The 17,215-nt window shown below is 36.1% G+C and overlaps 5 protein-coding genes and 1 pseudogene across 5 annotated transcripts; 2 read left to right on the forward strand and 4 right to left on the reverse strand.

Moving 5' to 3' along the window:
• LOC104716310 lies at positions 216-966 on the reverse strand. Its single transcript, XM_010433696.1, has 2 exons — positions 856-966; positions 216-734 (listed from the first exon to the last, which is right to left on the reverse strand). The coding sequence occupies exons 1-2, from the start codon at positions 886-888 to the stop codon at positions 336-338; spliced, it is 432 nt and encodes a 143-aa protein (XP_010431998.1). The 5' UTR covers positions 889-966; the 3' UTR covers positions 216-335.
• Positions 1,505-3,104, forward strand: LOC104716311 (protein CURVATURE THYLAKOID 1D, chloroplastic-like). Its single transcript, XM_019230861.1, has 5 exons — positions 1,505-1,721; positions 1,957-2,141; positions 2,405-2,512; positions 2,595-2,666; positions 2,747-3,104. The coding sequence occupies exons 1-5, from the start codon at positions 1,550-1,552 to the stop codon at positions 2,816-2,818; spliced, it is 609 nt and encodes a 202-aa protein (XP_019086406.1). The 5' UTR covers positions 1,505-1,549; the 3' UTR covers positions 2,819-3,104.
• LOC104716312 (IMPACT family member in pol 5'region-like) lies at positions 10,434-11,111 on the forward strand (the record flags this gene model as incomplete). The annotated part of the gene is given in 2 exon segments (XM_010433697.2): positions 10,434-10,909; positions 11,006-11,111. Coding segments are annotated over 2 exon segments (507 nt in total), but the record flags the coding sequence as incomplete, so codon positions are not given.
• On the reverse strand, positions 11,399-12,046 carry LOC104716313 (cornifin alpha-like). The gene has a single exon (XM_010433698.2). The coding sequence runs from the start codon at positions 11,802-11,804 to the stop codon at positions 11,409-11,411; it is 396 nt and encodes a 131-aa protein (XP_010432000.1). The 5' UTR covers positions 11,805-12,046; the 3' UTR covers positions 11,399-11,408.
• LOC109125099 lies at positions 12,300-13,615 on the reverse strand (annotated as a pseudogene).
• On the reverse strand, positions 13,476-17,203 carry LOC104719929 (uncharacterized protein At4g38062-like). The gene is made up of 2 exons (XM_019230838.1): positions 17,113-17,203; positions 13,476-16,870 (listed from the first exon to the last, which is right to left on the reverse strand). Exon 2 carries the CDS (start codon positions 16,841-16,843, stop codon positions 13,685-13,687), a length of 3,159 nt encoding a protein of 1,052 aa, XP_019086383.1. The 5' UTR covers positions 16,844-16,870; positions 17,113-17,203; the 3' UTR covers positions 13,476-13,684.

Here is a 17,215-nt window from a genome sequence, read left to right on the forward strand (position 1 = left end):
TTCTCAATCAGTTACCATGTCTTAATATACCAAATATCATTCCTTTGCTAAATGTTTCTCCTAATCATATTTATTGCTAATAAAAAAAAACTAATTGGATTCTAGGAGATAAAGTTTATTATGTTTTGATAATTTTGTTAGATTTTAGTCTATGGATGTAATAAAAAAAGATGATTTTGTTGTTACTCTTCCTATCTCCATTGCACTGCTCTATGGGATAGCAAAGCATAACTCTTATTTCAGTCGTATATTAAATAGGATTTGCAGAAGAAACAAAGTTCCAAAAATAAAAACAAACATAAATACCAGCAAATAGGTAGGGCCAATCAATCTCTTTACCATTTCCATCTGAGTTCATGAGCCCTGGTTCGATTCGTCATCTTGTCCTTTCCTGTTTTATCTTCACCAGTTGCTGCAAACTTCCTTCTCTTGTCCAAATTCTCTGTTTTCTTTGTCTTTTCGTTGTCTTCTTCTTTTTTCCTCTCAGTGATCTCTATCTTGGTATCTCCTTCCATCTTTATACTTATGTTCACCTCCAATACTCGCTTGCTCTTCCTCACTGAAACATCGAGGGACGCTTCTCTTTCCCGTCTTTGTTCATACAGTCGGCGCAGCTTAAGTGCTAGGTTATAGATCCCATCCTTGAATTCCCCTTCCAAATTTCTTTCGATTTCCGTCTCAAGCTCATCCCGAATCCTCTCTTCTTCTTTGGACAATAAGAGTCTCCTCTCCTCCTACAATAAATACTTGTAAAACAATCAGTAGCTAACAGCTTTTCTTTCCATGATGATGAAATGGTTACTACATTACAAGCATTTAATTTGTCTACATGTAATTTATATATAATTTACTTACGTTCTGTCGGCTATAGTCTTGGTGGTGGTCCATGGCTTTACAGTCCCCTCTTTATGTCGTCTATGTTTCTTTCTTAACACCAGATTCGCAAATGGGGGTTATAAAACAAGATCGTTTTGACATGGACATTGTCATTGATGGGGTCCCTCTGCTGTATTATATAGTTTGGTGGTCCAAATTAATTGTAGACTTGTAGGGGTTTTAAGTGACCGTTAACTAAAACAACCTCTGAAGCATTTTTACGCGCCAAATATCTATCTAATTGCAAGTCCGGTAATTTTAGCATTAGTTTGATGTCCTTATAATAGTTGTTGGTGAGAATAGTAGAGTAGTGCTTTACTTATAAGGCTGCTCTATGGATTGCTTTAAAGTAGGATTTATACTATCTCTCTCCCTGGACTGGATCTTAAGAAGAATAAGAAGAAGAAGATTCATCTGTATCTTGTTGTTATTTTTTTTGTCCGCAAAAGAAAAGAAATTGACGATAAAAAAGAAAAGTTAAATCAAATTATACAGTACTACTTCTTTATAACGAAAACCTTTTGTGAAGTATTTTATTAAAAAATGTAAATATATTTGGGCCGACCCAACCCATGTAAAAATCATGGCCCAATAGAGAAACCCTAGAAAAAACACATCACAGGACGGATTTGAGAAGCCGAAGTTGACGTTTCTCTCGTCCGTCCGTACGAAGATGGAGGTCTGTACCAGCTCGTCATCTACCATAATCACTCGTCTCCCTTCGACTTCGAGCATCAACCGCCATGGATATCTCGCTGTTCATGGAATCTCTCTTCCTCTAGCGAAACGTTGCCTCTGTCCTTCTCCAATCCCGTACCCGTACGACAACTGTGAAACCCTCCTAGGTTCCTGTTTTTTTTTTTTTTTTTTTGTTTGCTGTATGATTCACTCATTGGCTCTCTCTCTCTCCCTCTTTCTCTCTTCCATGTCTCTTGTATTGCGTTATTGGATTGTTCAAAAACCCCCCAATTTGATAAGCAATTAACATTATCATCATTTCGATTTTTTTTTTTTTGTTTTTGAATTGGATTTGTTAAATTTGGTTTTGCGCTGATGTTATCTTGTGTTTCCACTGGCTAGGCACGTTGATGCGTTGTAGTAGAGATTTTCCAGGAGAAACAGTCTTTGAAGAAACATCAACTGGAGAAGGAGGAGGAGTCAATGAGTTTGGTGATGGAGCTGTAGAAGAGATAAACTCGACTAGTGAAGCTCAAGCTGAAGACGAGCACCAAACTCAAGCCCTAGAGTTCTTCAACGACATTAAGGTATCTTTCTTTACCAGGAATGTTATTTTAATGTAATATGAATTGTATTGTTGTCTCGCTTCGCTAAGATAAGAGTAACCCATTTTCTCATTTCATCTATGGTAGTTCTTTATGCTTGATGATTTTAGTGTGTGTCTGTGTGTGTCAAATGTGATGATTATGTAAATGCTTAAAAAAACATTTGTTCCTATAGAAGTTTTTTATTCATCAACATGAATATCTGAAACCTTACAAGTGACTGATGTTGTGATTTGTCAATTTAGCTGGTGGACTCAGACAAAACATATTCAATCTTGCTTTATGGGAGTGGTGCAGTCGTTGCTCTCTACTTAACTTCTGCAATCGTCAGTTCACTTGAATCAATCCCTCTGGTTAGTACTACTCTCTATCCCGTGAGGAAATGGTATTTAATATATTTTTGTACTACTAACCCTTTCATATTGAATGTTACAGTTTCCTAAACTAATGGAAGTGGTTGGTCTAGGATACACACTCTGGTTCACTACCCGTTACCTGCTATTTAAGGTAAGCAAGCTTGATAATCGACTGAGTGTAAAACTTAAAATTCATGGTGTTTTCGTTAAAAACATTCACTTTATTTGCAGAGGAACAGAGACGAACTCAAGACCAAGGTTAGTGAAATAAAAAAGCAGGTTCTTGGGTCTGATTGTGAGTGAGAGTAGTCGCTAGTTTTTTTGGCTTCTAGAAATTGTTCCTCACAGGTTTTTTCGTTTTCCCACTCGTTTTTATGGAAACAACAATAATGTACCTCTTTTGGGTTTTTTTTTCTGCTGTTTTTTTTTTCTGAGTGTTGAGAGAGAAGCTTTTGATGATTAGAATTTTAGGATGGTTCCAAGTAACTTAAATTCGATGTTATGTATGTTAGTTTTCAATGTTCTCGGTTTCGACTTTTAAACATGAGAACCAACGCTATGCATCTTGCAAAATGATACCATAAACCCCTCTCTCTCGCTCTTTCTGTTTTGCAAATACCTAGATTTAATCGTGTCATTCCAAGCAACGACATTTCTCTCAGGCAAAATGATATCAAAACCCCACACTTTGAATAAAAAAAATAAACAAAGGAGGCTCCCACTATTGTGTTTCATTCGGGTTATTGGATCAAAATGGTAAAAGAAGTCAAACATGTTAGTTTCATCATGTTTGTGATGATCATCATCGTATTGATTTCAAAATGTAATAAACATTTTAACATATTAATCTCGGATTTCGATCTTTTTTTATTTTATTTTAATTGTTTGTCTACACTTGGGTTTTGAATTTTGATTAAACAATCTAAACCAAAAATTAACTAACGGTTTTTTTTAAAATGGTGATTCTTTTTGAAATTTATTCAGCAACTAGTTTCGAGTCCAACCCAAAAAGAATTCTTAACTCAGCAACTAGATTCAAGCCCGACCTAAGAAAACATCCATATTGTAAAATAAGACCAGCCAAGAGACAAGACCCTACGACATGCAGTGCAAAAAATGGCGACACAGTTTGCACAAAAGTTTGTGTAGCTGAACATTTGGCGTACGGAAAATGTTATAGAAAAACCGCAACAAAGATATGTGCGTGCAGTCATTGTGAAGGCGTATTCCCACCTAATATTTAAAATATGTTTTCGAAAATTATTGAATAAGTAATAATACTATTTGATTATTGAATGAATGATAAAATAATTGCTACGTTGATTACTCATTACTGTTTGTTGGGTTCTATGGCCAATCATTTTCTTCACATATTATTTAACTATGTGTCATATATATATATATATCTTACTTTATACTGTATGATTAATTTACATTTTTGCAATATTTCTAATTAATTAAGAATGACAGTTTTGGAGAATAATAACTATTTTTTATGTCATCACTCGAAACCCAAAACAGAGCATTAGATGAAAGAATCAAAATAGAGCATCAAGAATATATATATTTATTTTCAAGAAAGTCATAAAAGTAGACACAATCCATAAAAATTCAATTAGAAAGTAATTAATGTTGTGTGTGATGACTGATACGTAATTATTTAAACGAACAAAGCAGAAACTAATTTAGTATAGTGTTATAATCTGAAGTACTTTATCAAAACAGAGCATATATTAGAAGAACAAACAAACAAAATACAGCAATAGAATACGGTAACAACTATTAAGCATGTACTTTATCAAAAATAGTTGTTACCGTATATATATATATATATTTGTTTATCTTCAACAAAGTCATAAAAGAAAAAGACACAATCCATAGAAATTCAATTAAAAAATAATGAATTTAGTGTGTGTGTGTCAAATGACGGTTGATGATTATGTAAATTAGCTCTGGACATTCGGGGGAAATCAAAGCTCTGCCACGGATATGGATAATTGTTCGAGGGGTATCTTAGCACGAAATTACCGTTGTGGAACAGCTCAGCGTACAAGGGTTGGTCTTCGGACAGATTGCTTGTCAGATTCGTCGTCCACGCAACCCCGCCAGATCGATCGAGGAGGACAATATTACTATTCGCGACTTGGAGGCTTCCGATAGGACTGGAGAGAGGGTTGTCTCTGTTGGCAACCCATACGACTCTCTTCGCAAATCTCTTATACCATATTCCGAGATACCAACGATCTCTTTCTTGAAATCTCGTTTCAGGTTTGAAGAAACCAAGCTCGAATCCATCTCCAGGGGACACTATGGTCTCTTTCTCTGTGATCCTCATAGGTAGTAGTACTCTAGCTTGTGACAATGTAGAATCGTAGCTTGCAATGGAAGGGATCAACGAGAAAAGTTGTATGAAATACAAGAATGCGTTGCCGTGAGGTACACTCCTCCTCTTCATCATCGTCGCAATTTTTTTATTTGTTTTTCTTTGCTTCTATTTTTTTTTCGGATATTTGTTGATCATGCTAATTTAAACTCATACGAAGAAGAAAAACTCTCTGTTAAATAACTTTAAGTAGCAGACAGAAGAAGAATGGGTCCGTACGTGGTTGAGGTTGACTTTTCGTCACTTGGCCGATACACTTTTATAAAATATCTACGTGTGAATTTAACATCTCAACATAACATATGTCAATTTAAATATCTCAGACATATCATATGTTCTTTTATTATTTTAAATAAAATCTCTACGTGTGAATTTAATATCTCAGACACAACATATGTTTTAGTTCGTTCAGACTTTAATTCTTAATGCAAGGTTCCTTAATTCACCCTTTAATTTTTACCACACTTATATATGCTATTCTTGTGCTCCATGCCTCCATCCTTCCATATAGAAAAAAGGACGAACAAATCAAATTTTAGAAGACCAAATCATCTCTATATAATATTGATATGTTTTCGTTATTGGTCACAATAATGTCAAATTAAATCTCAAAATCGCTTTTAACTTTTATAGACATTTTAGTTATATTTTACATGTTAATTAGTCTCATTAAGTCATTAATCATTACTATAATATATATTTAAGAACAGATGGATGTAAAACTGGAACAAATATGTATTATGCTTACAAACCTTTTTTTATCGGCTATACACATTATCAAGTTGGTCATCCTCTACTTTTAAATGGGACGTAAAGTCTGAAGAAAAAAATGGAAAGTAAAGTACTCCAGGCTCCAGCCATAGTTGGTTTTAAGTAAGATTTTTCAAATAAAGCAATTACATAATTATCTATACTTAATCAATTAAAATGGAAAGTAAATTACTCCAGACTCCAGGCATAGTCGGTTTTATGGAAAATTTTAAAATAAAGCAATTACATAATTATCTATACTTAATCAATTAAAATAAAGTTTGTTTTTTCCTTTGAGAAACAAATCATAAAAGAGAGTATTGAAGAAGATTATATCTTTTTTTTTTAAAATAAAAAAGAAGATTATATTTTTACAATTAATATGTTTTCATACTAAAAATAGCAAAAGAATGGTGGATATACGTGGTCATCACTTTTCAGATTTGTATTCTTTTGTTGGCACTATTCAATGGGACGTACGTTTTTTTGGACTACTTTTCTAGTCTCTTTTCTAAAAATAAAAATGATAAACTCATATATATATTAACAGTTCGATGGCTACATACATAAAAACATTATATCAAAAGTTTACTAAAAAAAAAGAAGAGATATTAAGAAAGACAATTTTTTTTTATTTTTAAAGATAGACAAAATATAATGTTGGCTAAGACTGTGAAACTTGGTAGCCTCTTCATCACTATGGTCGTGATGATCTTGTTGTTAATTTCGACAGGTAACTTGCATCATGAGATATTATATATGAAGCTTACTACAAGATGTTTTATTTTTCAAAATATGAATACTTGTTTGTTATTTTTTTTGTTATTATTATTATTTTTCTATCACTTTTAAGTTTTAATGCAAGTGCGGCCAAACACAATCGACTTAAACAATCCAACCCCAATTCATTTGTGGTTCTGTTCAAATAGCATGGAGTATTTTAGTAGTTAAGACCTGACTAAAAAAGAACTATTAATTTTACCAAAAGGGTGTCAATATTTCAGGAATACCAAAGATAGAGGGTAAACTAGATCCGCGGTGTGTTCCTGTACGAATGAAGGCGCCGCGTGGGACATGTAAGGATCAACTGTGCCTACGAATTTGCCAGGGTGAAGATCAAAATGGCTATAAATATGGAAAGTGTAAAGTTACTGCCAAAGAAAGATACTGTGAATGCCGCGAATGCTTTTACTGAACCCTGCTCTTGATGCGTCTTCATAGTTAAAATTGCATGCTTTCAAAATCTATGGTTTAATTTAATTATATTGATTATTTAATAAGAATCGATGATGCAATATCGCTGGTTTGGTTACATTGGTGTAATTTTGAAAATGTTGGGTAAAAGTTGTAGTCTGACGACATTTCACAGATATGCTCTTGGAATAATATCGGTTTCTAGCTTCTTTTTCATTAATTATTGCATGGTAAATATATCTCTCACACAACAATTTACACGGCATCACAAACCTGATAATAAGCAATTGATGCTCTATAGTTTTGATAATGCAACTAGACGCAGACAACACATAAGTAGCATGGGCACCCTACCCAATTCCCATGTAAATCCACCCGTGCACTGATGTGTTTCCTTCAAAACGTCCATGTTTCAAAACAAACCAATGAGACAAAACTCTCAACATCAAATCGAACCACGAAGGTCCCCCACAAAGTAGCAAAGAAGTGATTAAGAGCACTATGTGGTTCTAGTATCATGCATATTCTATCCTTGAGACATTTTTTTTACGAATGATCCTATTTTTGCTTATGTCTTAAAATAGAAATGTAAATTGTTTAATTATAAACAATACCCCATACATAAATATTCCATAAAACAAAAGAAAAAAAAACGAAAAGGACAGTAAAAAGACGGAAAATGGCCAATAAAGTAAAAAACTTTTGTGATGATCATCACCATATATATTGATATCAACAGGTAATAAACATTATAATAACATATGAGTTTCGATTTTTTTAATTGTTTGTCTGCATTTGTGTTTTGAATTTTGATTAAACAATTTACCAAACAATTAATTAGAAATGTTTTGTAAAATGCTTTGAAATATATTAATTATAGTGAATTTATTAAAATCCAAACAAAATACGACTTCTTAGGTCAATATTTTTCATTCTTCCATGTTATCAAGCCTTGCGAGAGCTCCTGAATTTCAACTTGGAATGTGACGTTGATTCTTCCAGGACGTTAGACTCGTGTTTACGTTCGTTCTGCGGTCCCAGCCTAACTTCATTAATTCCCGGGAGTAGAATATCCGTCGGGAAATCGAAGCTCTGCCACAGAAATCCAGCTGCGAGTTGTTGCCGGAACACGAAATTACCGCTATCGAGAAGCTCTGGGACAATGCGTTGGTTATTAATCTGGATTTTCAGTTTCGGTGACTTCCACACAATCCCACCAGATTGATCGAGCGCAGGACAAGGGTTGAGGAAGAGGACAAGAATTCGAGGGTTGCGGTTGAATTGTATAGAGGATTTTGTCTGTTTGCTAGCCATACAACTATCTCGGGGGATCTCTTGTACCAGATTCCGAGATACCAACCATCTACATCCGGAACACTTGTTGCGGCTTTGAAGAAACCGAGTTTAAATATCTCACCAGGGCATACTATAATATCTTCCCCGTCTCCGAGCCTCACCACCGTGTAAGACAAGGTAGTACCAAAAAGAAAAAAGGGTAAGGTAGCGAAGAAGAGGAATGTGTAATGAGTTAAACTCATCGTTTGTTCTGCTTTGCTAGTTTTCTCTCTTCAAATCACATATTCTTCTTCTTCTCCTCTTCTTTCTTTTTATTTGGTTAAATTCAAATCTAAATTAAATTAGCCGACCAAAAATTAAATATGCATCATTTCGGCGACGATCGACTTACCATTTCCTTTGTTGTTCAAATTGTATACAACACATGTTAAGATATATATATATATATATATATATAATTTCCACAGTCCACATGGAGAAGCTACTAGCTAGACGAGCAAAGTCATGCCCTAGGGCTCCTTGAACGATATTATTAACTTTCTTGTCTTTCTCTCTCTTTTTTGTTTTTGTTTTAGTCTTGCTTTTGTGATTTTCTTGAGGGAATATATATAGTGAGCATGCAAAGTCAAGCATTTCATTTTCATCTGCGCTACGTACCCGTTACATGCTATTTAAGGTATAAAAAAATAAATTTGTCAGCCTGATTAGTTCTTTGTTATTCTGAGAAACAGAGGTAACTCAAGACGAAGATTAGTGGGCCGGGGATGAGTGGTTGGTTTTTTGTTTACTTGTGTGTACAAAAACCAAATGTTTCCCACAGGTTATTTCTCCCACTACACTGTCTTTTTTTAAGAAAACAAATTTTGACAATGTTGAGAGAATCTTCTGATACATGGAATGGAATATAACTATATGAGTGACTGAGAGCAAGATATGGTCTTAAATTTGTTCTCCCTCCTTATAACATTTTTTTTCACGAAAACTAGTATATTTGCTTATATCTTAAAATAGAAATGTAAAATTTTCTATATATGATCAAATCGTTTAGTATTTTGTAAAACAAAAGAAAAATAAAAAAACGAAAGATAGCAAAAAGACGATAAAAATGACCCAAGTAAGACATGTAAGGTTCACCACGTTTGTGATGATCATCACCATATTGATTTCAACAGGTCATAAACATTATAACGAATGAATCTCATTTTTTTTTAATTGTTTGTCTCCATTTTTGTTTTGAGTGTTGATTAAACAATCTAAGCCAAACAATAATTAATTATAGATATTTTGAAAAATGTTTTCTTTTTTATAAAAAAAGAATTGTTATATTCCAATTAAAATTAAATGTATTCACAATTCTCTCCTTAGGCATTTTTACGGGGACTACAATTTTAGTTTTTTTTTTAATTAAAAAATAGTACCATGATTACATACATAATTAAGTATTTTACAAAAAAAAAAAAAGAGAGAGATGAAAAAGATAATAAAAATGGCCAAAAACGTGAGATTTGTTAATTTCATTACTTTTGTGATTGTTTTCACCATATTGGTTTCAACTTTCAAACAGGTAGACATAATGATATTTGTGTTGTGTTAAAAAAGAATTGCATATTCTAACAAGAAAAAAAAAAAAAAAGAATTGCATATTTGGCATTTTACAAAATTTCGTTTGAAATGATTACTATGAATTATTTCAGTGGAACCAATACCTCCTTTGAATCCAAAAAAATCTGGGGTGCCGCCACCACCAACGTGTGTGGTACAGCACGAATGAGACCGCCGCCTGGGACATGTGATAAACCAAATGGAGACAGATTGTGCCAAAAAGTTTGCTTGGGTCCACGTTTGGACGTTTATCCTTACGGAAAATGTAGTGCAGATAAAAAATACTGCAGATGCCATATTTGTCGCGAATAAAGTTCCTCAATACTGTTCTCTCCAATCTTAATTATGAAAACCTCAAAAAGTTGGTTCAATTAACCATATTAGCTATGTAATAAATAAAAACCAGTGAAGTAATCGGTTGCTTGATTACTTGTTATATTGAAAGGTACTGTCTAAAAGTTGTATTTGTGACGCCCAGACAAATAAAATATTAATAATGAAGTTTTATTATATTTAAATTTCTTGTTTTATTAGAATTAATGGAAAATTTTGTCACAATATTTTATAAAAATAAATTAATATAGTCCTTGGAAACAAAAGATTTTTGAAAAGATAAATACAAATAATTTGGTTATCCTTGGAAAGAAAAAGTTAAATAGTTTTTTCGATAACTTATTCAGTTCTAAGGGTATTGGGCCTGGGCTTGGGCCTTTATAAGAGGGACCGATCGACGAAGGAAAAAGAAAAAAGAAAAAAGGCAAGAATCAGATGCGGGTGGGCGTACCGGTAGCAGCAGCAACCACCGTGGGGGGCGTCGTTCTCCGAGGGCGAATCCCGGCGATAGTTGCCTCAGCATCCGGGAGGATGGGTTCGAGTTCCGTGGGAGCATTCACATTCACGAGCATAAATGAAATGGTAACAGTGGAGAGAGAGATAAAGAAGAGCAAGTTCATCGCCATCGCTGGTCCTATCTCCACCGAGCAATCCGCTCAATCGTTCCTATCTCAGGTCCGTGATCCTCGCGCTTCTCACAATTGCTGGGCTTATAAGATCGGTGATCAACACCATCGATGTAGCGATGATGGTGAACCTTCAGGCACCGCAGGGAAACCGATTCAATCTGCAATTTTGTCTTCTGGTTTAGACAGAGTTATGGTTGTTGTCATTAGGTAGGTAGTTGCCTTGACGACCTTCTCTGACAAAATCTTTTTTCTTGGAAGCTAAATTTAATTAATTTAATCTCTCTTTGTTTGTTGTCTCATTAGGTATTTTGGGGGAATCAAACTTGGAACTGGAGGTCTTGTTAGAGCATATGGTGGTGTTACATCTGATTGTTTGAAAGCTGCTCCTACTTGCCTTGTCAAGTCCAAAGTATAATAATNAGCTGTTTCAAAATTATTTTACTTATGATGATATTATATATTATATATAGCCTACTAGTTTCAGTCTTTTGAGTTGCAGAGCAGAGGTCGAGCCAAAAATAAATTATCACAAGGGAGAAAGCTGTATATTGCAGAAGGAGCTGGCTCATGGAAGCAACAATACAGAGGACCACGACATCAAAAGAATAAGAAACAGTACATATATATGTGTATACAAACCCACACAAAGAGACAAGGATAATAAATCTGTGACAGCTAAAAGAGCTAGCTTGTCACTTTTTTTTTTTTACTTTGAAGGTGGTGGAGTAAGGAAAGGAATGTTGAAAGGAAAGTTAAAGGGAATGTTGCTGGGAATAATAGGGAAGCTGACCTGTGGAATGTTTGGGATTGTGGGCTGCACTGGGTTGGGCAATGAAGGTATCTGTGTGCTCGGCATTGGTGGCAACCCGGTGGGCTGTGGTAGAGTTGGTTGTGGCTGTGGTAGGGTTTGTTGTGCTGGAGTTGGTAGAGAAGGAAGCGGCGGCATAGTGGTTTTGGGCAGAGGTGGGACTGTTAAAGCTGGAGGCTGAGTCGCTGGTGTTGACTGGAGAAGGTGACGATGAGCAGATAGGCCTGTGAAGAAGCTTGTGAATGCAAGTGCAATGACTAGAGATGTTACAAAGGAGTTCTTGAGAGGAGCCATGGTGCTAATACTACTACTGCTGTATTGTGTGTGCTTTGACTAGTTCTTGTTGGTTTTAAGTGAGGAAGAGACTTGTGCTGGAAACCTCTATTTATAAAATAAAAAAACGGTTTTCATCAGATTTTGGTGAGAAGTAGGTGGAAAAAGTTTGAAGAGTTATATGTTGGTTCAACTTATTTGTTTCCCAGACGAAAGCTATCTACTAGAAGCAACCATGGGACTTGATATCAAAAAGGAACAATTGGGTAAGAAAATGATGGCAACAATCTTCGGCTGATTCATATTTTGATATATCATTCACACATCTTTGAAGATAATTATGGTTTATTTTGCAGATATGTGATGCAATCCCAAGAAAAAAGTTTCAGCACTTTGATTCATATATAGACATTGTAAGTATCCATAACACTTGGGGCTTTTATATACCTTTTACATCTACCTTCTCTAATGGACTAGGCGAAACAGAGATGTACAAGTATATAAAAAACAAAATACTCATTGCTGTTGCGTCAACAACGATCCTTTATTGTTGTTGTTTTTTAGCCTCTGATGAAGATTTACCATTCACTACAGGTTTCAACGATTTCTTGAGCTTAACCAATCCTTCATTCCCATTTACACCTTGAACAAACAAGGCACACTTGGTTCTGCCACCTACTGTCACCTCAGCTCTCACCGCCTTTGTTTTGGCTGCCTTCAGCGACTCTGCAACCTCCGACATTAGCCCTTCTCTGTCGCTACAACTGAACACCACTCTTGCCAAGTCTCTGTTGTTATTACAGTGACCCAGTCTCAAGCTGTCTTCTAAAGATGGTGTGGTTGGTATGTCCTGAACCATCTTTTTCAATTCATTGAAGTACCTGACAGTCTCTCCAAGCACAGATGCTTTATCCTGCTGTTTAGTTTCATTAAACATAATAATAATAAAAAGTGTTAATTTCTGTGGCTTTATATGTCTTTTTTGTGTGTAATTGGATGCAGAGCTATAAACTTACTTTGACCAAGTTTGGAAGAATAGTGCGGAGAGTTGCAAATTGGCAGTTAATTCTAAGCCGTCTTCTTCTCTCTGCGTCACTATGTTTCTTTGCAGCAGCTTCTTTTGATTCGGTTTTCGATTTTGGCTTTGTTGTGGCTGAGAAACCTCTGGAGAACAGCTTGCTGCTTGTGGCTGCGGCTGCACCTGCGAAGAAAACATTTCTTCCCATTGTTGTTGAATACGCTGTTGGTTTGTAACACCGTGCAATCGGAGGCATCATCCCTTGCTCTAACTGCATTAAACACACAACACAGGAAAGGATTGATTCAGAGGAGGAAGAAAACATACAAAAGATGAATAATTTTTCGATTGATGATGGGAGAAGGAAGTAACAGAGAGGCTTACATGGTGAAGTAAAACCATGGATGGCGACACAGAGAGAAGGAGACGTACGTAGTAGAACAATGGAGGGAATGTTAATTTTGTTGTATGTTTTATAAGAAGAAAGATATGGACAAGATGCCCAAAAGGGTAATAATAACTAATAAATGCGGGATTAATGAGAAATAAACACGAGAATATATTGTAATAACTCTAGTAATCTTTTAAGTATATAATAACTCAAGAGGGGATAACAAATATAATGATTGAGATTAGCAAAGGAAAACGAAAGATGGGTTTTCATGAATCGAAAAGTAAGTTTTTAATTTAACGTTGTTTTGGATTTATGAATGATTTAGGATTAGCAAACAAAAAAAGCAACGCGTTTGTTTTATTACACGAGTGAAACCTCTGTCCAGCGTAAAGGGTTTCGTTAAAAAGCTTCAAGATACATTAACACTAAAAACAAAGTTTTCTAAGAGAGAAAAAAATCCTCCCTATCTCTTCTGTGGAATCAATCAAACTAATGGTTAAGCTGTCTAAATGGTGATCTGTCTTCTTCAATTACAGCATCGTCATGCTTCATTGCCAATCTTGGAGAACCAATAGTTTCGCCATAGTTGTTCTCTTTACCAAATTCATCACAACATTGTGTAACTCTCTCCAAAGCTTTCATCAGCTTCGTGTCTCCATCACACAGCTTCAACATTCCATCCTCTACTTCGCTGATAAAACTCAAAATATTTCCTTTTTCTGATGACAAACTCGCAACTTCCTTTAATAGCTCTGTCTTTTCCGCTTCTGAGGTTTTTAGCTTTGCCTGCATTTTTGTGGTTACTTCTTCCAACTCTCTCTGCTTAGTTTTCAGTTCAGCTCCTAATTTTGTTGCTTCTTGTCCGAAACAAGAAGCATATTCACCTGATGTTTTGAGTTTCTGGCTGAGACTAAAGATTTCCCCTTCAAGCTCTATGATCATCATCTTTTTTGATTCAGTTTCTACCGCGGTAAGAATCTGCGTAGCAGCGAGTTTCTCCCATGCTTTGTGGAGCATGTTAACCTCGTTTTGCTCCTCCTCCAGTAGCAAAGATACAGACTTGAATGAACCCTCCAATATATGCTTCACCTCCCGCAAGTCCTGGTCTTTCTGTTGTAAAGCACCTGCAAAAATCTCTCTCTCTTTCTGCAGTTCCCTTTCAGTAACTATATGCGCAATAACGACATCCTCAAGCTCCCTTCTAAGTGATTCTTGTTCCAACAACTCTACCTCTCTCTGTAGATTTTCCAACATATCATCCTTATCCCTCATAAGTGTTTCTATCTCCGAATCAGACGATCTTGCAGAGCTGATAGCCTTTAGCTTATGCATCAGCTCATTCCTCTCTTGCATTATGGCTTCTCCAACTCCAACCTGTTCAAGAAGAGAAGCCTCTACTCTTTTGCGCAGGTTCTGGTTTTGCTCTAGTTCAGCTTTCAGCCTTTTAGCAATAGATTTCCAGATCCACAATTGGAATTCAATCTGGTACACTTCAGAGGTTTTATCAGATAATTCAGAATTTGCTGTTTCTAGGGCCTCAGAAACGTCAGCAAGTTTCCGTTTCGAGTCGTTCTCCACCTCTACGACTTTCTCTTGCAAGAGAACTTGACTTTTGGTAGACTCCTCGAGCCTCTCCTTGTAATTATCAAGCTCCTGTTTCCTATGCTCTTCGTTTAGATCAATGGTCTCACTTTTTCTAACCAATGAGGCAGTCTTCTCAACCTCTTCTGCCAACTTGGCATAGGCAATGTCCACCTTGCTGCAGAGTTCTCTAATATTCTCCTTGGAATCACTTTCAAGCTGCGAAATCTGCTCCTCTAAAAGCACCCGACACTTGTGTGATTCCTCAAGCATCTCCTTATACTTCTGAATTTCTTTTTCCAACACTAAATTCTTCTCTTTGACAAAACCAAAGGACTCAATCTGCCTTGTTAAAGCCACCACTTTCTCACGTTCTGCTACGAGATCTGAGTTTGTGTTGTCCAGTGCATCACAGACTTGTAGAAGTTTCTCTTCATAATCATTTTCAGCCTCTTTTAGTTTTTCTTTCATCTGAGTTTGGAATCTAGAGGATTCCTCAACCATTTCTTTGTACCTTTCTACCTCTTTTTCCATCTGAACATTCTGATCTTCGAAAAGATCCAGCATGTCTATTCTTTTCAGAAAGCATGCGACCCTTTCCCGTTCTTCTTCAATCTCTAGATGCGCCTTGGCCAGCGCAGCATTCTTTTGATCTAGCTGCTCCATCAATAGGGAATAGCTCTTTTCTTCTCTTTTCTCATCCTTGATTTGTTCATCCTCAACATTTGCAAGCCTTGACTGAGCCTCGGAGACTGTTCTACTTAGTACTAGATACATAACCGAGATCTCTTCGTACTGTAGTCTCATTTTAGCTGCAGAAGAGTGACAGTTTTCAAGTTCCAACTCGACTTCTTTCAGCGCGGCCTCCTTGCTTTGCAACCGCAACTGATAATCATTTATGTCTTGTGCCATCTTCTCCAGTCGAGAACTCCATTCAGCTTCTTTGCTTCTCAAGTTAGCTGAGCAGGTCTTATGAATGTTTTCCAAGTTCCGAAACTTGTTTTTCAGTTTCGATAGTGCAGAACTTCCTGATCCCTGAATAGTAGCTTCCTGGAGTTCTTTCAATGAACCAAGCAACTCGTGGTTTTCTTGTTCCAGTTTTCGATTCTCATACTTCATCTCCTTAAGATATGTCTCATTGATGCTCAAGGATTGTCTCAACTCTGCAACTTCCTCATCTCTTTTGCCAGCCAAATGATCAAGTTGTGTTCTAGCGTCTTGGTACTCTGCAAAAGCGTCTTCGTATCTGGTTTTGAATTCTGAAACTTGGACTTCAAGATGTTTTCTTCTGGTCTCTTCTTGTGTCAGCGCAGAGTTACACATCTGCAACTTCTTCTGAAGATCCTCTGAGATTCTAGTTACTGAATCTAGTCTGGTCTGAAAAGAGTAGATTTCTTCCAGAAGCGTTGATTTATCTTCCTCCCACTCTTTCTTGCTATCCCTGAAAAGATTTCGAAGCTTCTCATATGCTTCCTCAAGATGCTTGAACTGCTCCTTCTTCCACTTGAGCTTCTCTTCAACTTGAGTCTTCTCCTCTTCCACTTTAACCACCACATCATCTCTCCCTCTAGTTTCTTTCATAGCTTCAACAGTTTTCTCAACTTGAATCCTTTTCTTCTCGGCTGCACCTAAAAGCCCTTTGAGCCCCTCAACCTCAGCCCTGTAGACATTGTTTCTCTGTTCCAGATCAATGTTCTTCTCAGTAGCTTCATCCAGAGCAGACATCATACTCCGTTTCTCCTCTTCGAACTCCCGACACTTATCTTCCCCGTTAGCTCTAAGCTTATCATTAGCAACATTCACAAGCTTGAGAACAGAATCTTTCTCTCTCAAACAACGTTGCAGATCCTCGTTGGCTCGCTTCAACTCAGAAACAAGTCTTGTCTTCTCCTCGATTTCAAAACACTGCTTCTCGTTAACCAATCTCGCCTCTCGAATCTCAGCTAATTGTTCCTTGTGGACTTTGTTTAGATTGTCAAGAAGCTCCGTTTTGTTTCTATAGTCAATCCTAAGCTTCTCATTCGCGGCTTTCACTTCATCAAGCTCTTCACAAACCTTCTTCTCCATCTTTACTATACAATACACAGTTTAAACCTAGACAATTTACCAAATAAACAACAAACAGTCAAATCTACAGATCTAAAGGGAAAACAAGAAAAATAGTCAGATCCTCGAAAACGCTGCGACTAAAATCGCGACATCTTAGAACCTAAAGAAGGAGTTATATCAGCTAATCTCTCTAACTGCCGAAGAAGGATATATCAAACCCTAATTTGATTGATGACATTCAAAATCAAAATTAGGGAAACAAATCTAAACAAAAAATAAAAAAGTACCTGAATCTCGGAAACACTTGAATCTTCAAAACAGTGATTTCATCAAGGAATCGATCGATCTGCTAGAAAATGGGAAGGAGACAAAAAAAAAAAAAAAAAAAAA

Source organism: Camelina sativa, chromosome 10, assembly GCF_000633955.1.
Source record: "Camelina sativa cultivar DH55 chromosome 10, Cs, whole genome shotgun sequence".
Classification (NCBI taxonomy): domain Eukaryota; kingdom Viridiplantae; phylum Streptophyta; class Magnoliopsida; order Brassicales; family Brassicaceae; genus Camelina; species Camelina sativa.

Excerpts from the sequence above, each read along its gene's own strand:
- LOC104716310 (XM_010433696.1), bottom strand. The coding sequence starts at position 888 with ATGGACCACCACCAAGACTATAGCCGACAGAAC. Across the intron at positions 735-855 it reads AAGACTATAGCCGACAGAAC|GAGGAGAGGAGACTCTTATT; the intron begins GTAAGTAAATTA and ends TATTTATTGTAG.
- LOC104716311 (XM_019230861.1), top strand. The coding sequence starts at position 1,550 with ATGGAGGTCTGTACCAGCTCGTCATCTACCATAATCACTCGTCTCCCT. Across the intron at positions 2,142-2,404 it reads AGTTCTTCAACGACATTAAG|CTGGTGGACTCAGACAAAAC; the intron begins GTATCTTTCTTT and ends TTGTCAATTTAG. Across the intron at positions 2,667-2,746 it reads CCCGTTACCTGCTATTTAAG|AGGAACAGAGACGAACTCAA; the intron begins GTAAGCAAGCTT and ends CTTTATTTGCAG.
- LOC104716313 (XM_010433698.2), bottom strand. The coding sequence starts at position 11,804 with ATGGCTCCTCTCAAGAACTCCTTTGTAACATCTCTAGTCATTGCACTT.
- LOC104719929 (XM_019230838.1), bottom strand. The coding sequence starts at position 16,843 with ATGGAGAAGAAGGTTTGTGAAGAGCTTGATGAAGTGAAAGCCGCGAAT.